Source organism: Panthera tigris, chromosome B1, assembly GCF_018350195.1.
Source record: "Panthera tigris isolate Pti1 chromosome B1, P.tigris_Pti1_mat1.1, whole genome shotgun sequence".
In the NCBI taxonomy this organism is placed as follows: domain Eukaryota; kingdom Metazoa; phylum Chordata; class Mammalia; order Carnivora; family Felidae; genus Panthera; species Panthera tigris.
Window position 1 is genome coordinate 171813313 of NC_056663.1, and position 21326 is coordinate 171834638.

At 40.9% G+C, this 21326-nt stretch overlaps 1 protein-coding gene across 7 annotated transcripts in view; it reads right to left on the reverse strand.

The window, feature by feature from the left end:
* The window catches only part of FAM114A1 (family with sequence similarity 114 member A1), a 107780-nt gene that overhangs the window by 8491 nt on the left and 77963 nt on the right, over positions 1–21326 (reverse strand). For all 7 annotated transcript variants that reach the window (XM_042984730.1, XM_042984729.1, XM_042984728.1 and 4 more), the window contains 5 exons: positions 18073–18225; positions 11788–11911; positions 6283–6374; positions 4350–4511; positions 2834–2973 (listed from right to left, as the gene is read on the reverse strand). In XM_042984730.1, the coding sequence (XP_042840664.1) occupies positions 2834–2973; positions 4350–4511; positions 6283–6374; positions 11788–11911; positions 18073–18225 (671 nt within the window). The remainder of the gene's footprint in view (positions 1–2833; positions 2974–4349; positions 4512–6282; positions 6375–11787; positions 11912–18072; positions 18226–21326) is intronic.

Here is a 21326-nt window from a genome sequence, read left to right on the forward strand (position 1 = left end):
TCAAGAAAATTACTGATACTGATACCATATTCATTGAAAAGAACACACACAAGTTTGAAGATGCTCTGCAGAAATGTTTCCCTCAATAATCTTTCATGGTTCACAATCATAGTTTAATCTAATCCTGGTTTTTCTCTGCATGCATAATTAATGAATAATCACCCTATCTCTTTCTTCCTCCCTCCCTTCCTCTGTCTCTCCTTTTCCTTCTTCCTCCCTCCCTTCTTCCCAGTAGGCTTCACAGCTCAGTGCAGAGCCCAGCTCAAAGCTTTAATTCACAGCCCTGAGCTCATGACCTGAGCTGAAATCAAGAGTTGGATACTTAACCAACTGAGCCACCCAGGCACCCTCACCCTACCTCATTTTAGAATCAAAAGCATATGCAGGAGAATTTGAGGCTTGAGCTCCATAGGTTTAGGGGTATAAGCTTCTTGCCAAGTGGCTTTTCTCTAGCTTTTTGGTCATTTTGAAATAATAATGAGCATTCATTAAGTGTTTTTATATGCATAATCATATTTAATCCTCATAGTGATCTTAAAGATTACATTAATATCCCCATTTTATAGATGGTGAAACTGGTGCTTAAGAAGGTTAAGTAACTTTTTTTTTGAAGTAGGCTCCACACCCAACTTGGGTCTTGAACTCATGACCTGGAGATCAACAGTTGCATGCTCTACTGACTGAGCCAGCCAGGTGCCCCAAGGAGATTAAGTAACTTGCTTAGGACATGCAGTAATAAGTGATAGAGCTGGAATTCAAATTCAGATGTCTCTTAATTTCTTGATTAAGTTTTTATTACCTACCTCATAATAAAGATCCTATAAAATCTGTTTTTGTTTATTTATTAAAAATTTTTAATGTTTTTATTTATTTTTGAGAGAGAGAGAGAGAGACAGTGCATGAGCAGGGAGGGGCAGAGAAAGAAGGAGACACAGAATCTGAAGCAGGCTCCAGGCTCTGAGCTGTCAGCACAGAGCCCGACGTGGGGCTCAAACTCACAAGCTGTGAGATCATGACTTGAGCCGTAGTCAGACGCTTAACTGACTGAGCCACCCAGGCGTCCCTATAAAATCTGTTTTTAAAGACTTCTATCAAAACCCCAAGTTTATTCTAGCCATATGACTACTAGGACTTTACCTCAGGAAAATAATGCTAGACGGGCACAAATATTTAACAAAGCAACATTTGTCATAACATCACAGATGATGACAAAAACCAAAAACAATCCAATTAACCTAACAATGTGAATATTATCTATTTCCTTCTATAACTAGTATATACGACTCTTATGAATAGTGGTTAAAATGCTATTAGAAAAATACTAACTCCAAGTTAAGACTCTTACATGTTAAGATCTAGTGAAGTCAGGAGCAGTGAGCTTGGTTTTGATAAATAGGGGTTCTAAGCTATGTATTTATGTTTGTTGAGCTATATCTATCTGTCTACCATTCCATCCATCCATGCAAAACTTATCTGCAGAAAGGGTCAGAAGAAAGGTCCGGGGATAGCCCAGAGCCATTTTGTCTATGGCCTTGGGCAGGTGGGTGGAAAGGCACTTATTATACAGACACATGTGAGGCCTTACGACCTTTCGCTTGGTGCAGCTTGGTAAGGTCGGGATAATCTGGACTGGAAATCAGAGATGCTAAGAATAAGGTCCTGCTATACATACTTAGGGACTTGTGAACACTCTCCCTTTACAAACAAACACCACAAATATAAAATACCACTTCGATGTCTTCCTCAATATTTTAAACATTTCCTATTTTTCCCTTTCCTCTTCCTTCTATAGACTGAGGTAACTACATATTCTTCCTAAGCCTATTACGTGCAGGATTGTGTGGTTCTTAGATCACCTTTCATTTTCACATGTTTAGATAGGAAAATCTAGACTAGATGACACCTCCTTACAAGTGAGGAAAAATGCTACCAGTAGTACAAAGATGCTAATGTCGACTTTTTGGAAAGTTCTCTGACTAAACATTTGCTCCCCACCTACAATGCCAAATACAGTAATAAGCAAAGACTAGTTAGCTAGCAAAGTGAATGAGTGTATTGAGATGTGTGTGTTGTGTACCTGTGTATTTTTAGGAGGCTCTTATTTCGGCTCCTGTGTCTGTGTAGTAATGAGAAGGTGTTGGATCTGTGCTAATTTTCCACACTACGGCATATAGACATGCGGGTAAAAGCTGATGGCTTGTTTTTCAGCTCCATACCAACGATTTTCATGTGCATACGGTTACATTTTATTCCACTAGATAAACTAATAATAATAGCTACTATTTGTTGGAAGACTGTAACATATGATAGCACATATGCACACACATGCAATCCACAGGAAACTGGCTTGCATCAACAATCATCACTGCCAGAATTCAGAATATGCAGAGGTGGTATAAGTCGCTAGGAACCATGGGGGTGCGTTTGAATATCTTTGGGAAGCTAGCTGAGAAGCTGCATCAAGGTGTCCTTTCTCTATTCTTATGGTACGTTAAAAATGCAATTATCCTCAAAGGTCTGTACTTTTAAGACTTTGATCTATTAAAATAAACACTTATCCTTGAATGATTTAGTGTTTCTTTCCTTAAATCTCTTCATAAATAATCCCTAGAATGTCTACTTAATTGTTCTTATGCTTGTTAACATGATTCAGCAAAGAATCTTGTGATTCTTAAGAGAGTCTATTTTGAAAGATGACCACGGAACAATAGAATTAGTTGCCTTATAATTTAAATCTTTAGTAGCCTAGGGTGTGTGTATGCCTCTATGGGTGTGTATCTGAATGGCACATACATGTAAAATTGGAAAAATAAGAATTAAAAGTAACATTTACTTTATCAGAACTCTTGCTTGGTCCTGAGCTGGTTTTTCCTCTTCCTGCCCATGAAGAACTAACTCTGCTACTTTATGCAGCTGCTCAATGCAACGTGCTGTTACTTCTGCCAGACTTTCGATGGACAGCATGTATACTTCCTGAAACAGATAAACGCAAGTAAGAAAATTATTCATGGAGCAGAAGCTTTGTTGAAAATCCTAATGTGGGGGGCCCGGCTGGCTCAGTTGGTAGAGCATGCGATTCTTGACCTCTGAGTCATGAGTTCAAGCCCCACAATGGGGGGTAGAGTTTAATTAAAACAACAACAACCCTGTAATGAAAAAAAAATTTATATATATAATATATATATAAAATATATATAAATTTTTTCCATATATATAATATATATAATATATATAATCTAATATATAATATATAATATATATTATATATAATAATATATATAATATATTATGTTATATAATAATATATATTATATATAAAATATTATATATTGATATATAATATTATATATTATATATAAAATATTATATAATATATATCAATATATAATATAATATATATAATAATATATAATATATATAATATATAATATAATATATATATTATATATAAAACTCTTGGGGAAAAATGGCCTGACAAGTTTATATATATATATATATATATATATAAACTTGTGTGTGTGTGTATATATATATATATATATATATACATATATATACACACACACACATACATATATAAACTTGTAAAAAATATATATATATGTTTCTTGGGGAAAAAATGGCCTGACAAGTTTACCCAAAGGTGAATGGGTGTATTGGAGACTTTTCTAAGTAGAAAGGCTGCCATAACATGGAGGTGTTGCTGGGTCCCCAGCGACACGGCAACACTTACATCTGTGTCCCTAGTTCTTAGAGCAGTTCTGGGCACACAACAGGCAGCTGCTCAAAAATGCTTGTGGAAGAATGGCTGAATAAGTCAACCTCACTGGACATTTTTCTTTATAGTGATCGAATTTAAAATCTACTTCCTCTAAAATGAAAATTCAATGTAAAAGTGAAGTTATTGCAAACTCATTTTTAAACACAGGTTATAAATTATGCTCACATAAATTTATTAAACTATAGAATAGAAACCATGGCCATGAAGTTTTTTTCTGGAAAAAGCTTCAATTACCTCATTAGTTTATGGGGCATAAAGACCTTTTATAGTTACAAATTTGCATATAAGATGGAGTTTTATCCTAATGATAAATCAACTATGTTCTTAAAGATCTTCTTTCCTTTAAATTATCATTGTAAATCTCTGGAGAAAAACTACAATATCTATGCTAAGTCACGAATTGTCTTGGCATCGAGAAATTTTAGTGTTTATCCCATTAATACTCACATTTCTATAATGTGAAACAGGGTACAAATGAAAACGAAGTGCTTTCTCCTCACTTGAAATTCGGCTACTAGTGAAATAAAGGTAATATTACTGCTCTTTAGGTAATCTCAAATAAATTTACCTCAACTGTCTTAGTTCTTCTCTCTTCCTTTTTGTCTTCTTCGGGATTTTCTGGTTTCTCTTCCTTTTCTTCCTTTTTGGTGCTCTCCTCTGCCTCTTCTGCCATATCTACTGATATGGTAGCTTGATCTTTTCCCACCCAGTCATGAGCCTTCTTCATGGCCTGCAAAGGCCCCCCAACCAAAGCAATTCGTTTATTATGCAAATTGGGAGACGAAGAAATTCCAATCCCCAGACTACAGTAAAGTTGCCCTAAACCTTCAAGGGTGATTCTCTGTACATTCAAAAAGTGATGAGACAGTTCCTTAGTCCCCTTAAAAGCACCTTGTTGGTGCTTTCTGGTGAATATAAAGTAAGAAAAGGGGGCAGAATAGAAAGTATGGCGAGAACACTGCAGGACCTTTTTAAAACACACTGTGAAAGGATACACGGGTAAGAATAAAAAGGACAGTCACCTTGAAAGACCGATAGTATATTTTTCACTTTTCATGACCAACTATAAAAGAATAACAGTACTTTTTTATATGTAGGTTAGAGACTTAGCCAGGGTCATTGCTAAAGCAAATTTCCTCATTTGATAGGGCTCATGAAACCCTTAATGTTTCATGAACCTAGTAATGTATCATGCAGCGAAGGTGAAGGATGGATCTGCTCTCTCTTCCCTCGTCATGGAGACATTAGACCTCAAGGGGGGAGGAGAGGAGCTGTTGGAAAGACCTGGAGCTGCTCCATGACTAGTTTAATCTCACATGAGTGCAGTCTGAGAAACCTGTAAGCCCAAAAAATTATGGCTAAATTGAACAAGCAGAACAACCCCCCTTCCCCATCTGTCATTCCCTGAATTTAGAAAGGGCAGACTCACCGAGTTTTTACATTACGGTTTAAAGCTGTTTGCTTAAGTGAAAGTTGTATCTGAGCTTATGTTAAACTTACTTCTCATCTTAAAGCTTAGCTGACTATGTCCACCTTGGACCAGTGGGACCTTGGAGACACCACACACACACACACACACACACACACACACACACACACAGCAGTGGCAGGTGCTGCACAGAGACCAGTGGGACCTTGGAGACACCACACACACACACACACACACACACACACACACACACAGCAGTGGCAGGTGCTGCACAGAGATAAATGAGGCAATTTCCCACTGTGTTCAAGTCACTGACCTGCCAGAATCGGTGACCTCTATCTGAGATAAAGAAATTACTCATGTCTCCCCCTCACTGCCTCATCCTGCCCTTTCCTCACCCACCTTGATTAAGTGAGGGCCTACATCAACTACTGCTTGCTAAAGAGAAGGGAAAAAAAGAGAATGGGAAAAATAACACAGTTTTAAGTACTTAATATGCAGTGTCTTCATTAACAAACTCCACGGCAAGTCCTTACACTAAGTTGCAAAACATGCTGTGGTACAATTAGAAGAACCCAGACTGAAAAAGCTGGATGGTTCTTAGACTCCACGTGGCACCAGCATTCTGTGTGGGAGGGGGCGTGTGGCTGACCCGGCTGAGGCGATTCTGTCTGTATGATTCTGGCACATCACTGCAGCGTGGGAGGGGAGACGGAGTTTGAAAGACCCCTTGGTGATTCTGTACCCCTTTTCCCTCCCCTATGCTGAAGATACCCACTGCTCTGATAAACAATTCTATTTTGAGGAGAAGTGACTTGTTCAAGGTCACAGGGTCATTACTGGTGAAGTTGCAACTAAAAGGCAGGTCTCCTGACACAGTCTAGCATGTTCTCTCCCATCGCATTTCATTATGTTGCCTCCTGGAATCTTAATTAGTGACCTCATACTCTCCTCCCCCCATCACCATGTGCCATTTGGGGTTTGGGGTTTTTCCATTTCAGGTGGATCTCTTGAATTTACAACCGATAACTTTAAAAACAACAATAAAAACTGAGACTTAGACAGTGCTGACCTTATTGAGTTTGTCAGGCGTGGCTGCAACATGTAATTCAAAGAGAAGCTCTGTAAGCATGCTAGCAAATTCTTCTCCCTTTTCTTCTAAGGCTGGAAATAGAAAATGACAGAAGTAAGAAACGTGATTTATTTTTCCTCCTTCAGAATGTGGCAGCTCCCCGAACCTTACAGCCCGCAGTCAAAGTGAAAGTGAGGGCTGCAGCAGCCTGCTCCCCCGCTGCCAGAGGGCAGCTTATGAGCTGCCCGCTCCCAAGCACCACGATGCTCGGGCAGCCGGCTGCCACCATGTGAGGGCTGCCCCAGCCTCGTTGCTCAAAGCTGTAGCTGGGGTGCCCCCAGGCTGACCTGAAGGCAGCGTGAGGGCAGGAAGGGACCTATCTGTCTTGTTGACAGCTATAGGTGATCGGTAGCTATTTGTTGAAAGAATGACTGAATGAACAAACGAATGGTGGAAGAGACCTGGGACAACACTGTATTTATGACCCGGAGTATTGTTATGCTTAGCACTGCAACTCTAATAATACCCAGGGCACCCTTTTCTGTCCACAGAGTCATAGTGCTGAACAAGCAGAACTAGTCTCGTGGGTCATACACTACTTGATGTAACTACACTGTATCTCTTGGGAAATTTCCCAAGGTTTCAGAGGACACCTGTTGGTCCTATACTACTTCTTAATGGTATATCTTCCCTCCAGAATGGGAGCTACCTAAGGACAGACATGGTATATGTTTTTGCTCATTCCTGAATCCAGAGCATCCAACACAGTGGCCGGGAACATAATAGGTACTAAACTGAGTATTATTAAGTAAACAGTTTGGTGGTAAACTATACCATATAGAATCATGTTATGTATAATATACCATCAAATAAAAATAAATTAATGTCATTGAGGGCCAATAAAAAAGATTAAAAAAATTTTTTTAATGTTTATTTTTGAGAGAGACAGAGACAGATTGTGAGCAGGGGTGGGGCAGAGAGAGAGGGAAACACAGAATCCGAAGCAGGCTCCAGGCTCTGAGCTGCCAGCATAGAGCCCGACACGGAGCTCAAGCTTATGAACCGCAAGGTCATGACCTGAGCTGAAGTCAGATGCTTAACCCACTGAGCCACCCAGGTGCCCCAATAAAAACGATTTTTTACAAGTTATAATCTTACTTCTTTTTCTCATTTATATGTATGAATTGAAACCATATTTAAATTTTCTAAGTGCTAAAGAATTGATTCTACAATGGGTTTACCACCAGTTTGGGGGAGAATAAAAACATCATTAATCTGGCCTGATTACATGATCTCAAAACCCTCTGAGTAGAAAATCCTCTGGTTTGTGTCAGTGGGGAAAGGCATTACCTTCAGGGAGAACTAAGCCATGTGAGAAAAAGTGTATCTAATACTTGTGTGCATGTGCCCTTTGCTGTTTTATAGACAAAATGGCTAATTAGCAGCTCGTGAAGACAGACGGAGTAACTTGTATGTCTTTGTTTAACACATTTGGCTTGATCAGTTTATCATCACCCGAGTTCATATATTCTCAGGGGAGAGACAGATTCATGAACAAAATAGAGAGGTAAAACATATGTGTCAGGTGGAAAGTTTTATGAAGTATAAACCAAGGAAGAGGAATGGGGGTGGCTGGCAGTCGGGAAGTGAGAGGGCAGCTGAGAAGGTGCCATTTGAGTAATGACAGAGGAGGAGATGGTGAGCAACACCAGATGGGGCATGGGAAGAGATCTCTAGGCAGAGACACCACCAACACAAAGTCCAAGAAGGAGTGTGCCCGGCTTGCGCAGGGACAGCAAGGAGGCCAGGGTGGCTGCAGCAGGGGCAGGGAGGTGTGTACCTTGGCGGTAGAGAGAGAGAGAGAGAGAGAGAGATGGCTGTCTTTGTTCAGGATGAAGCTGACACAAGCATCGTTCTAACCCGAAGAGGTAAGCGCACTGATTGAGAAGGCTTTTACAGCACCAAATCTTGCCCTGAGAGGGGTATTAAGAAGGCTTCCTGGAGGAGGTGATTACCTGAACCTAGTCTTCAACCTAATGCCTTCTCATTAGCTACTTGCAAGAAAGGAGAGATGAAGGGCTAGGGAGACAGAGACAAAGCTGAGATTCTCTCTCTCTGCTGGGCAGGGGTCTTGGTCTCACCCTCCCTACGTAGGCAAAGTAAGAGGGGCAGGCACACATCTGTGCAGCATCAGCAAGGGCTCATTGCCAAACTGCCTGGTTCTTCTCACTTCTTGTTCTGTGTGAGGCAATGATGCAGGGAAGTTAGAGCCCTGGACTTAGTTGTGGAAGGCATGGGTTCTACCCCAGCTCCTGCATTTAGAGAATATATGGCCTGGGGCTAGTCATGGGTCTTCTTGGCTTCCATACCCTCCTCTAAATTTAGATAAAAAAACCCATCCATCTCTGCTGTAGCACTGTTGTAAAGATCAAATAATGTAACAAATGTGAAAGTATTTGTAAACACTAAAATTTTATCAACTATGTTGTTATGTGCTACAAAGATAGAAACATAGGGAGACTGGGGTGTTTGGGTGGCTTAGTCGGTTGAATATCCAACCTCGATTTTGGCTCGGGTCATGATTCCATGGTTCATGGGATCAAGCCCTGCATTGGGCTCTGTGCAGACAGCACAGTGCCTGCTTGGGATTCTCTTTCTCCCTCTCTCTCTGCCCCTCCCCTGCTCTCTCTCTCTCTCTCTCAAAATAAATAAATAAACATTAAAAAAAAACATAGGGAGATCAAAAATATTTGGGAGTCATCAATGCTAAATTAGGATGCAAATACTTTGTGTAGCTCCAATTTTTTTTTTTTTTTTTTTTTTTTTTTTTAGAAGCAGGCTCCACATCTAGCATGGAGCCCAGTGCGGGGCTTAAACTCACGACACTGAGATTAAGACCTGAGCTGAGATCAAGAGTCAAATGCTTAACTGACTGAGCCACCCAGGTACCCCTCTCCAGCTTTTAAATGTGCATTTGTTCTATACAACAGAAAAAGATACCAATAACTTTTAGCAGATATCTTAGGGGAAAAAAAGCCACAGAGAAAAATGGAAGTAGAGAAAAACAGAAGTAGATAAAAACAGATGATCAATACTGTTGCAACAAAGAATATCTATTACTACAACTCTTGGTTCGTACATGTGGTCAAGATCTTCACTGAAGCGGTAAAAATAGAAAGTGGCCTTTTAGAACCTCTTCACGACAGTGGTAAACCAAATTAGAGACCTATAGTAGTGTGATAAAATTACACACTGCTGGAAAGACAATCTTGCAAATCATTAGCTAATATTATCAAAGGCAGAGGAGCCTGATGTTGAGTTTAGCTGAAAACGACAATTTGTTATATTTTCCAAGACTTGCAAATAAATTATTTACATGTTAAGGGGCCTTTAGGAATGTAAATGCTTACAAGAAAAAAAAAATGGATGCAAATGCTCTGGTTTCTCTCAGAGTGTTCCTCCTGGCTCGTCCACTCACCCCCACTGATGAGATAACTCTTTACAGCTTTTAGATAATCTGTCCACCTCTATGGAGTTGTCATGCTCCATCATAACTGGATTGATTTAATGGCAACCCCGCTACTCTTTTCTCCCAGTTTTTCTTTACATGTTTTACATTTATCTATTAAATTAATTAAAATTAGTAGTGTTTTGATAATCTGGAGATGCCCTTTGGGAAAATGGATATATTATGGGCGGTAATAGGGTTCTGTCACTTAAGGAGAAAGTCTACCATTTCTTAAGCATGCTGTCCAGGACTTCAATTTTTGTTTTTTGTTTTTGTCATATGAAAAAAGCCCAATTTACTAAAGCTCTGTATTGACTGAAACACATCATATATGGTAGCATTAACAGTATTAACAGTATTGAACCAAGGTTCCTCTCTAAGAAATTACCCTAGTTGGGGATGCAGGGCTGCTTTAAGTTGCACTGGCAACAGTACTGACATTAGGGGAAATCTGGGATCTTCTTTTTGTCGTTCTCAATGACTCCCCCATTAGGATCAAGGTCTACCTTAGGCATCATGAAACCAAAGAGAAATAATGTGGATCTTTCTGGTGATTGTTACTCTGGAAAACAGGCATCCCTGTTGGTTCATCTTGGGCCCATAATACCATGTGCGTGAACTTTGACAGCTAGTGTCTTAGTTTCTCATTATTAAAGCAAAGACAAGGCTGTCATTCTTTGTGACTTTTGTAGAAACACACAAATCTCAAAAACATTCTTCTCCAACAGTCTCTTTGATATTGACTTCTTTCTATTGTTCTGTATAACTGAGTCTTCTATTTTGATGCAATGAGCATAAACCTCATTAAACTGAAGGCACATAAGGTCTCTATGAAGGACTAAAGTGGGAGATGGTATTTAACTAAGTTTGCAAATGCCTAGAATAATCTTGCCCTGAGCAACGAGGCTGAAGTGCTTGGCTCTCATGCTTGAGCCTTGATTAAAGGTAGGTAACACACCTGGGCACAGAACACTTCCGGTTCTTTGATGGGTATGAAGGCACATGATCGCTATGCTGTGTGGGTGATAACAAATGCAATCATAAATAAAAGCTACAATTGATTGTACCTTTACTATTGTCCCGGCATTGTTTTAGCACTTTAAATAACAATACCAGCTAATGTTTTTGAGCAGTTCTGTGTGCCAGGCTCTGTAATAAATATTTTTACATATATTCTCTAACTTGAGCCTTACAACAACCCTTGGGAATCTGTATAATTGTCTCCATTTAGCAGGTGAAGATAACGAGTTTCAGAAAGGTTACCTAACTTGTTCAAGGCCATGCAGCCAGTAAATGGTGGAAATGTTTCAAATGGGACCTTGAGAGAGTCCCAGGAGAAGTCAGCCTGTGTGGCCATGGTTGCCTGCTAGCATAACCTGAACAACTGTGGTTGCAGTGCTAGGTGATGACCTCAGTAAGAAATTACTCTCAGGCAGTGCCTGGGTGGCTCAGCTGGTTAAGTGTCCAACTCTTGATTTCAGCTCAAGTAATGATAGGGTTGTGAGATTGAGCCCCACATTGGGCTCTATGCTCATCTCTCCCTCTCTCTCTCTCTGCCCCTCCAAAATAAATAAATTCTTAAAAAAAAAAAAAAAGAAAGAAAAGAAAAATACAAGAAGAAATCCATGAAAAGCCCTGCCCACTGCATGCAGATACGAAATTAGATATCAGAGCATAAACTCCAGTCATCAGGGCCCTGCTCAGGGCACTGCGTTCTTGGTCCATGTGACCATTCGCGTTTACTGTGCGCCGTGATGTGTCAGGAACTGTGCTGCCCACCAGAGAAATGAAGATGTGTCAGTCAGGAGTTCCCGCCCTACAGATCAATGTGACCAGCTCCTGTAACAAGAGCAGATGTACAGAGTGTTCTGGAAACGAGGAGGAGGGGCACTTGCATTAAATCATTCCCTGTTCAAAGGGCTGCGTTTATTAACAGCCGTTTCTGAAGGATCATACCAACACTTTGTTTTGCTGTTTAACCGGTTATTTTCCTTTACCTTGTTCTTCTTGATTCTCTTCATTCTCCAATTCTTTGGCTGCAAAGATGTCTTTAATGGAAATTAGGTCGTTTTTTAAGAGTTCCAGCTTCTCTCCATCAAGCGATGTTAAAAATGACTGAACCTGAAAACAGAAATAGGTCAGCGTAACTGTCATCTTTTCTTCTCATTAGTCACATTTACACAGGGCCGTCCCCAGTTCTCCCAGGACTCAGGCGATTGGTGGTGTGTGTGTGGGGAGGGGCGGCGGGGGGCAATGCCAGGTTGAACGCTGGATTTACTGCCTATGAACCTTGCAACTTTGGGTGAGTTACATAAGCTCCCTGGGCCTCAGCTTTTACAACTTTAAAGGGAGAGCCACACTTCATTGTGATCCTTTGTGACATAAATGAAATAGTGACCGTGAAGTACGAGACACAGGTGCAAAAGGCAGACGCTAAGTAAATTGTGGTGGTAGCTCTTGTAGCCAAGTGGTTAAAAACACACATGTTGTCAACTCTGAATTCAAAGATGAGCCCCGTGGGGCACCTGGGTGGCTCAGTCAGTTAATCGACTGACTCCTGATCTCGGCTCAGGTCATGATCTCAAGGTCATGGGATTGAGCCCCACATCGGGCTCTGTGCTCTGCACTGAGCATGGAGGCTGCTTAAGATTCTCTTTCTCCCTCTGTCCCTTCCCTGCTTGCTCTCACTCTTAAAAAAAAAACAACAACAAATATGAATCCCTCACTTATGGACTGTGTGACCTGGGATAATTTATTTAACCTTTCCATGTCTTTCCTTCCTTATCTGTAAAATGGGTTCTAATAGCATCTCCCTTGTAAGGCTGTTTTGAGGGTTACATAAGATAATGTATTTAAAAGTACTTACAGTGACAGTCAAGAAATTACATATATGTCATGTATGTTAACATAAAAGAATATTAACATATGTATATATAATACATATACATATAAACAAACACATAAAGAAATGTTTTACATATACAGATATACATACATTATTACTTGCTTGATGTGGGTTATACACCAGGGCTACAAAAACACATGAGACACATTTTTCTTCTCAGAGATCTTGCAGTCTAGAGGAGGAAAGACCAGGCTAACCGCTAACGGCCATGACAGATGTGAATGGAGGGGCAGTGGGGCACCAGGGAGGCGACTTCAGTCCCACTTGGGGAGACAAGAGGGTGGGCAGGGAGACTTCACAGAGGATGATGCTTGAGCTGACAACTTCCCTGTTCATTGTCTTCAGAGCCCCTCTTTTGAAACTGACCGCGGTAAACACTTAAAAATTATTTGCACACATGGCCAGCCATCCTCTGTGAATCTGAAGACTGATTTGAACTTTTAAAATGGCCATAGTGCATGGAAAAACCATACAAAAAATGACATAAGACTGTAAAGTAGTAAAGTTTTCATTCTGCAGGTCAAACACTTGCTCTGGAGCCAGAACCAGCAGAGGAGCCGCAATGCCCCCTGGAATATGTTTTCGTATTCATTATGGTTGTAGATTCACACATCAGGGTAAGCGAGAGGGTTAGAGAGGGCATCAGGGATGCCAGGAAAACATTTTCCTAGAAGTTGTCATGTATATCAGGAGGACAGAATGCAATGGCAAGGAGCTCCGGAAGGAAGCGTGGCAGGAAGGCATCCACATAAACCCATCAGTCATGGAGTTCAGCAGGTGGAGGCAAACGCACCCTGCATGATGGCTGCCCCCACGTCCTTTGGCTCTGACCTTTTAAGAGCTTCTTTTCAGCTCAGATATTCATGATTAGGTCTCAGGGTCCTAGATAGGCCCACATCAGATTCCTACAACTCAGATATATTTTTAAACAGCAGTTTTCAAAGAGTAAAAGAAAAAAGGTAATTATTGAATAAATGTGCTTGAGCACAACACTTAGTGAAAATGTGGGGCATTATGGTTTCCTCATGTCTTCTGGAGGGGAGCCATCCTCTGGGAGGGAATGCACTGGGGTTGTATGCGTTGGGCATCCTTTGGAAAGGATTCTTTTTAGCAAAGGAATCTATTGTCAGCATCTTTCTACTACAGTATCTCTTTTGCTTCCTCCTAATTCATTCCATTATGCCAAGGTGATGAGCATTGAATCTTTATTTCAATCCAATAATAAATAATCATGCGCTCCTCAATAAATATTCATAGAATGCTGACTATATGCTTGGCATTCTGCTAAGTGTTGATGGGAACACAAGGGTAGACAGTCTGCCTTGTAAATCTTTTCCCTGAGAGGGAGTATAGAGTGCCATTTTGAAGATTCTTGCTTACTGTTCTTGTGAGCTATTGTGTATAATAGCAATTAAAATGATTAGTTTTTTTCATAAGGTTTATAGTATATCACATTGTCATGCCTGTTGCCATCCTAGTCAATCTAGTAGAATAGTAATGATAATAATTCCTTATATTTCCATATAATGTGTCTATGTTTTAGCCAATAGCAAGGTCAGCAGAGGTGATGTGTATCATTTTCAGGTCAAGGCTCTTAAAAAATGGGAGTGTACCCTCTACACCTTTCTGTCCTTATGCTGGTGGGATAAAGACAACAAAGAGGGCCTAGAAGATGGTAGAATCCAATGCTCTAGACTCAGACACAGGGGAGTCCACAGGGCCAAAGGGATGTGCCCACCCCGAGCCCACACTCCTTCTTCCAAACCACTCTCTAGGTACTAAAGTTGCTAAAGTTTCCCTCCCTCAGCCTGTATGGATCTCTACTCAGGATGTGCTCCTTATGGCAGGACCATCCACTGGAGGGTGCACCCCTAGGTCTAAGAGGTGGCTGTTAGCAGTGGCGTGGATGGAACTTGAACTAGGGTATCCTCACATGTACATATAAAGCCCTTGAAGTGAGAGATAGCTGGAAATAAAGAGACGAGAGCAGGCAGGAGGGTAGTATGGAAACGTGAGGAGTGTGAGAAGTCTGAATGGGAACCAGGCCTTCAAAGTCATTATAAAAGTGTATTTGTTAGGGTAGGATGACAGAATATATATATTTTTTAACAGTTTGTTTCAAAACTCCTTTAACTTCCAAGAATTTGGTGTGTAGAGGAGGTTTAGTTAAATTTGAATGATGAATATTTTCTTAGTGTGTGTGTCTCAAATATTGCAGAGGACATATTTACGTTAAAAAAGTATTCATTGTTGGGGCGCCTGGGTGGCTCAGTCGGTTAAGCGTCTGACTTCAGTTCAGGTCATGATCTCACCATTTGTGAGTTCGAGCTCTGCATCAGGCTCTGTGCTGACAGCTCAGAGCCTGGAGACCTCTTTGGCTTCTGTGTCTCCCTCTCTCTCTATCCCTCCCCTGCTCATACTCTGTGTGTGTGTGTGTCTCTCTCTCTCTCAAAAATAAACATTAAAAACATTTTAAAAAGAAGTATTCATTGTTTATTAAAAGTTAAAGCTTATCTTGTCATCCTGTATTTTTATTTGCTAAATCTGACAACCCCAGTAAGGATCTCCATTCGTATTCTTGCCTGAGGCAGGTGGACATCAGGACGGACCTAGTGGAGCCATGAGATGGACAGAGCGTGGCTCCTGAACCCCTAATTCAGGAAAGCTGCCTGATGACCAGGCACTCCCATCTTGGACGGTTCTAGAATGAGGATAACGCCTACTGATTTGACCCATATATTTTTAGGACTTTTTTTTATAGCACCCGGTAACGCATTACTAATCCAAGAAAAAGTTCTGCATTCCCTACTATGCATCTATAAAAAATCTCTAGGCTGGGGGAACAAAAGCAGAGCTTGTAGAACAGTGTGTAAACAGAGGGAAATGCATCCCTCCAGGGACCAAACCTCCTTCCTAGCAACGTCAGTCGTTTGGGGCTCTTTTCTAAGGACCTGGGACTCTTTCACAGCTGAAAGCTGCAATGGAACTCTCCAGAATGGAATCTCTCTACCACTGTGATAACTACAAGAGACCACACATCCGTGTTATGTTTTTAATTAAAACAACACACATACACACACATATAAGAATGCATGTAAAAATAAAATGTCATCAACCTTATATACGCATATACACAAACATGTATAAAAAGGCAGCTAACATTTATTGAGTACTTATTATCTATTCAGCAAGCTGCAACTGGCTTCACATGGATTATCTCATTTAATTCTTTAATGCTGCTATGAGGTAGGTTTTATTATTAATCCCATTTCACAGATAAGGAGATTGAGGTAAGATGGGTCCAAAATCATACAGCTACTGAGTGGCATTTGATCGCGTAATGTCTGACTCGAAGCCCAGCTTTTATAGGGAAAGATTTGTGATTCAGTGGAAAACTACATTTTCTAGAGCACACGTTACCAGGTTATCTGATTCTGAGTCTATGGGAGCAACTTCACAACTCTATGGATTGCACGAGCTGAGAGCAGTGCAAAATAATTCTAGTCTATAGACGTGTGAATAGATTCTGTCCAGCAGAGGAACAGCCTCACCTCCTGTGGTTTATGACTATTTGCACACTGGTTTCAAAATTGCTTTACTCCACATAAATATGTGGGTTGGCTTTTCCCCTGAACCAATTATAATATCTGCTTGGTTCTTTCATTTAATTAAGAGGCTAAATAAATTCTTTAATTCACGTTCATTTTGTAACTGTATATGAGGCATGATTTGGTTCTTAAAAAATTACCCCCTTTAACAGTTTAACCACAAGACTGTTCCTGATGGCTCATGGATAACAACAACAAAAAAGAAACAAACACAGAAAAGTGACACATAACTCAATCATCTGGAAGGAGGGGGATTTCCATCCTGTTTGGTTCTTGGTTGCCTCTTATAGGGCAGAGGCCATGTTTCCTGGCTTAGGTGGGCATCAAGAATGTCTGTATCCCCTCCAAGTGCAAACATGGAGGACATGGCCGAGAGAGAGTCAAGAATCACTCCTCTACTGTAAAGCTCACTTCCAAGTTCCTCTTGCCATCAGGGGCCTGCTTGTCCCCAGTGAACGTCACTGAGATGAGCTATGGCCCCTCCCAGGACGTTCAGCGGGTGCTACCCTGTGGCTCTGCCAGAAAAACACCCCAAAGTACAATCAGCCTGACACCAGGCAAAAGAGCTGTATATATAACTAAGTGAATTAATAGTTTTAAAGCACTTAGAATAGTGACTATATAAGTATCACATGAGTATTTGCTCAATAACTACCCTCCCCCACCCCCCATGTAGATCCTTTTAAAAAAAATCCCCAAACCCTGCTGATTTCTACTGTTTCTATTTTGTTTCTTGAGATCACAGTGATGGGGATGTGAATGTACAGGGCTATCAGGTAATTCCCAGGTTTCCATTCTGGAACATTCCCAGATAGAACTTTTTTTTTTTTTAATGTTTATTTATTTTTGAGAGAGAGAGACAGAGTGAGAGCAGGGTAGAGGTAGAGAGAGAGGGAGACACAGAATCTGAAGCAGGCTCTGGGCTCTGAACTGTCAGCACAGAGTCCAGCATGGGGTTTGAACACATGAATGGTGAGATCATGACCTGAGCTGAAGACCGATGCTCAACCAACTGAGCCATCCAGCTGCCCCCCAAATAGACCTTTAACCCCCAGCAAGATAATCCTGCCTTTTGTGGCCCAGGCTTTTTAACGAATGGGTGAACACAGCACTACTTAGCCCATAAAACTCTATTAAAACCCTGCAGTCTGGAAGAAACATCAGCTGCTTTGTTTTCATTGGGTGGATATGGCAATGTGGCCTAGTAGGGCATCGCTGGTCTGGGTACATCACCAAAAGGAAGCACAGGGCCAGGAGCCTGACAGGCAAGTTTCTGAGCAACCTTTGGCACCATGAAGTGTGGTAGTGATGACTCTTATTTTGCTGGCCTTCTTGGGGGCGGGAAGGGGTAATAGCTTAGCATAGGACAGAGAGGAAATAATATGGAGCATGAGGGGTCATCAAACTGTATCATATCTGTGACCCTAGCACACTACTAACAAGGCCCTAAACATGAGATATTTTAACAGCAGATTTTCCAGTTTCTCTCATGTATAAGAAAACAAATTAGTGAACATGGAATTTTATTTTATTTATTGTTATTATTATTTTTTTTTTAGAGAGAGAGAGCATGAGCAGGGGGAGGGGCAAAGGGAGAAGAGAGAGAATCTTAAGCAGGCTCCACACCCAGCACAGAGCCTGACACGGGGCTCGATCTCATGACCCTGAGATCATGACCTGAGCTGAAATCAAGAGTAAGACGTTCAACAAACTGAGCCACCCAGGTGCCCCAGTGAACATGGTATTATACATGAGCAGGGCTGACATACCTTGCTTTCACTTTCATTGGACAGAATTTCCAGGGCTTCCAGGTGTGACAAACCTTGATACTCATCAAACAGCATCCCGTAGTGTGCGGTCCTCTCGGCCGTGAGCTGCTGGGCCAACCTCTGCTTCTCTTTCTCCTTGGCTTCTCTTAACATCTGCAGAAATACACAGTGTTTGTGCCCTGGGTGTATGCTGGGAAGCCTCATTTCCTGAATCAGGGGAGATAAGGGCTGGCTTTGTATTTGTGAAGAGTAGGTTTTAGTTACTTGGGAATTTCTAACACAATGATTCTTTGATTGATCCTACTGACAATTTTTACATAATATTCCACTTTGAGTTTTCCATGTTCATTATATACATGAAAAGACAAAGCAAAAATTCTATGCCTGGGAACAGGATTGGAAAGAAGCACATCAGAAGCTGAACCGTGGTTTCCGCTGAAGTGTTTTCCGTGTGTGATTAATTTTCTTATTTTCTAAAATATCCAAATTATCTATAACGAGCAAATCGATGCACACCAGGAAAGTCTAATCTATTGTGATAGGGTTCACTGCAACTTCGGCACCCAGGCAGACCTCAAGGCAGTCATAAGCTGGTCTGCTTTGATCTGAGTTGCATTATTTTAAAAAATTTTATGTGGGTGGCTATTAACCATCTTTGATGAACAATATTAATAAAATATAAACTCATAACGTATTTCTCATCAGATACTAAGTATAAAGAAGAATATTAGCTTATTGATGCTGGATAAGTAGGACTGTGAATGGAGTTCCTCTCCATGTTGATCATTTCTCTCCAGTTATTTTTTTTGTTGATTAAATAAAGAGAGCAAAGTGAACACCGAGTCCCCCAGTCACTGCCAATTTCCTGCACTTGCTTTCTGTGATTCTAAGCATCTTTTATTTGATTCCTCATTAAGTTTACTGGGCATTACGTTTATAGGGTTCTTTAGTATCTATGGAGAGCACCATAAACACAGTGGCCACCACAAATTCACAAGGGAAAGATCATGGAAGAACAGACTGTGGTTTTTAATGTGCATCAATAAAACAATCGACCCCATTTCTCCTTTTGGGTTCTTGAGGCGCTTAGCCAAAAACTCACTGGGCTGCAGACAGAATTCTCCCCTCTATCTGTCTTTAATATTAATATGTACAAGCTCTGAATTTTAAATTTTCAAAACAATCTCATCAAATTACCACTGGGGATTTAAAAAATTTTTTTTAATGTTTATTTATTTTGAGAGAGAGAGAGAGAGAGACAGAGTATGAGTGGAAGAGGGGCAGAGGGAGAGCCCACAGATTCTGAAGTGGGCTTCAGGCTCTGAGTTGTCAGCACAGAGCCCGATGCGGGGCTCAAACTCATGGACTGTGAGATCATGACCTGAGCTGAAGTCGGACGCTCAACCGACTGAGCCACCCAGGCGCCCTGAAATTCTCCATTTTAGAGGTATGTGAATTTCAGCCAAAGAAGCATAGTTAGCCAGTTTCTGGACTCGGTCACATTTCCCCTACATTATCACCTTCTTAACTAGAATGGAATTTATATCTATACATATATACTTATATATAGACACATATATAGGCTTATATGTAGGTACATGTGTATATATAATATATAGTATGTACGTATCTATATAAATTTTATATATAAGTCCTGTGGCAACAATATTCCTACATGCTAACCAAATACCCTTTCTATCCTAGACACATAGCTGAACTATATTTCTCAGCCCCTTGAGTTGAATTAAGTAGACTCTGTGGAAGTTGTGGCCAAAGGAATGAGGGTAAAGTGACGTATATCACTTCCAGGGAGAAGTCCTAAAGTGTCCTACCTACCTGGCCCTCCCATATTCCTTCCCCTTCTATGAGGCTGGAAGTAAAGATTTTAGGACGGCAGATCCACAAGATATGGACTCAGAAAAGAGCTATCTAGAGAGTCCCTGAACAGGGACATTCACGCTGCAGGAGCGAAAGTTAGATTTTTTTGCTCTTAGCCACATTGATCCTTGGGGGTTGGTGTTTTAGTCTCATTTTCATTTTGCAATATCTGGTATTAATTATCTGATTAGTACAAATGTATTTTCTTTTGCAGGATCGGTAGGCTGGTGGTTTAGATGATCCTGCCAAGTCCTGACCTGAGCTATAATATCAGAGTGGTTACATGAAGGTTACTCTGGAAGAGACCAGAGGAAATAGCTTAAAACAAAAGCTTTTCAGGAACTGCCACTAACATGATGTCAGTGATGGCTCCTTAGTGGCTTCCTAGTGTTGAGCCAGGAGAAAGTATGTTTGTCCTGCCTATGAAATTTATGAAATCTGGGGCTGTATCAGCTGCTCCTGATTTCAGGAAGGCAGAGACAGACCTGGCGTATCTGCCTGTCACGGAGGAAGGGACCAGGAGCATGTCCGCACTGCGGAGCATGAACTGGGCATGTGCCATCTGAAAAAGCAAGTTCACTATTAGGATTTTATACTTGGAAAAGAAAATAAATACTACTTTTAACTTCTTTACTATAGGTAAGCAAAACGGATTAAATTCTTTTTTTTTTTTTTTAAGTAAGCTCTACGTTCAACATGGGTCTTAAACCCATGACCTCAAGATCAAGAGTCACATGCCATAACGACTGTACAAGCCAGGTGCCACAGATTCAATTCTTCATATTGTATTTCCCAAGGAGGGTTGGAAAACTTTAAAACTTGAAGTGTGAGAAGAGAGGCCCATCCTTGCACATAGTAAGAGGACTATAAATTAAAACTCCAAGGAGATGCCATTTCCACCTATTATATTGACACAGAGTAATACAACAACAATAACTACCGTTCCTGAGTGTTTGCTAAGAGTCCAGTACTCTTCCAACTCATTGAATTTTTACGTCAAAGCTATCAGTAGGTATTGATGTTGCACCCAGTGCACAGGCGAGTAAACCAGGGCACAGAAGAATTAAGTAACCTGCTCAAGGTCATGTGGCTAGAAAGTAGTAGAGCTGGAATACATACAATGATGCTTTCAACCGAATGCTTGTGTCCCCCCAAAATTCAGTTTTTAAGTTTATTTATTTATTTTTGAGAGAGAGAGAGAAAGCGTGCGTGTGTGCAAAAGCACACAGTCGGGGAGGGGCAGAGAGAGAGAGAGAGGGAGACACAGAATCTGAAGAAGGCTCCAGGCTCCAAGCTGTCAGGGCAGAGACTGACATGGGGCTCAAACTCACAGGGCTGTAAGATCATGACCTGAGCTGAAGTTGGACACGACCAGC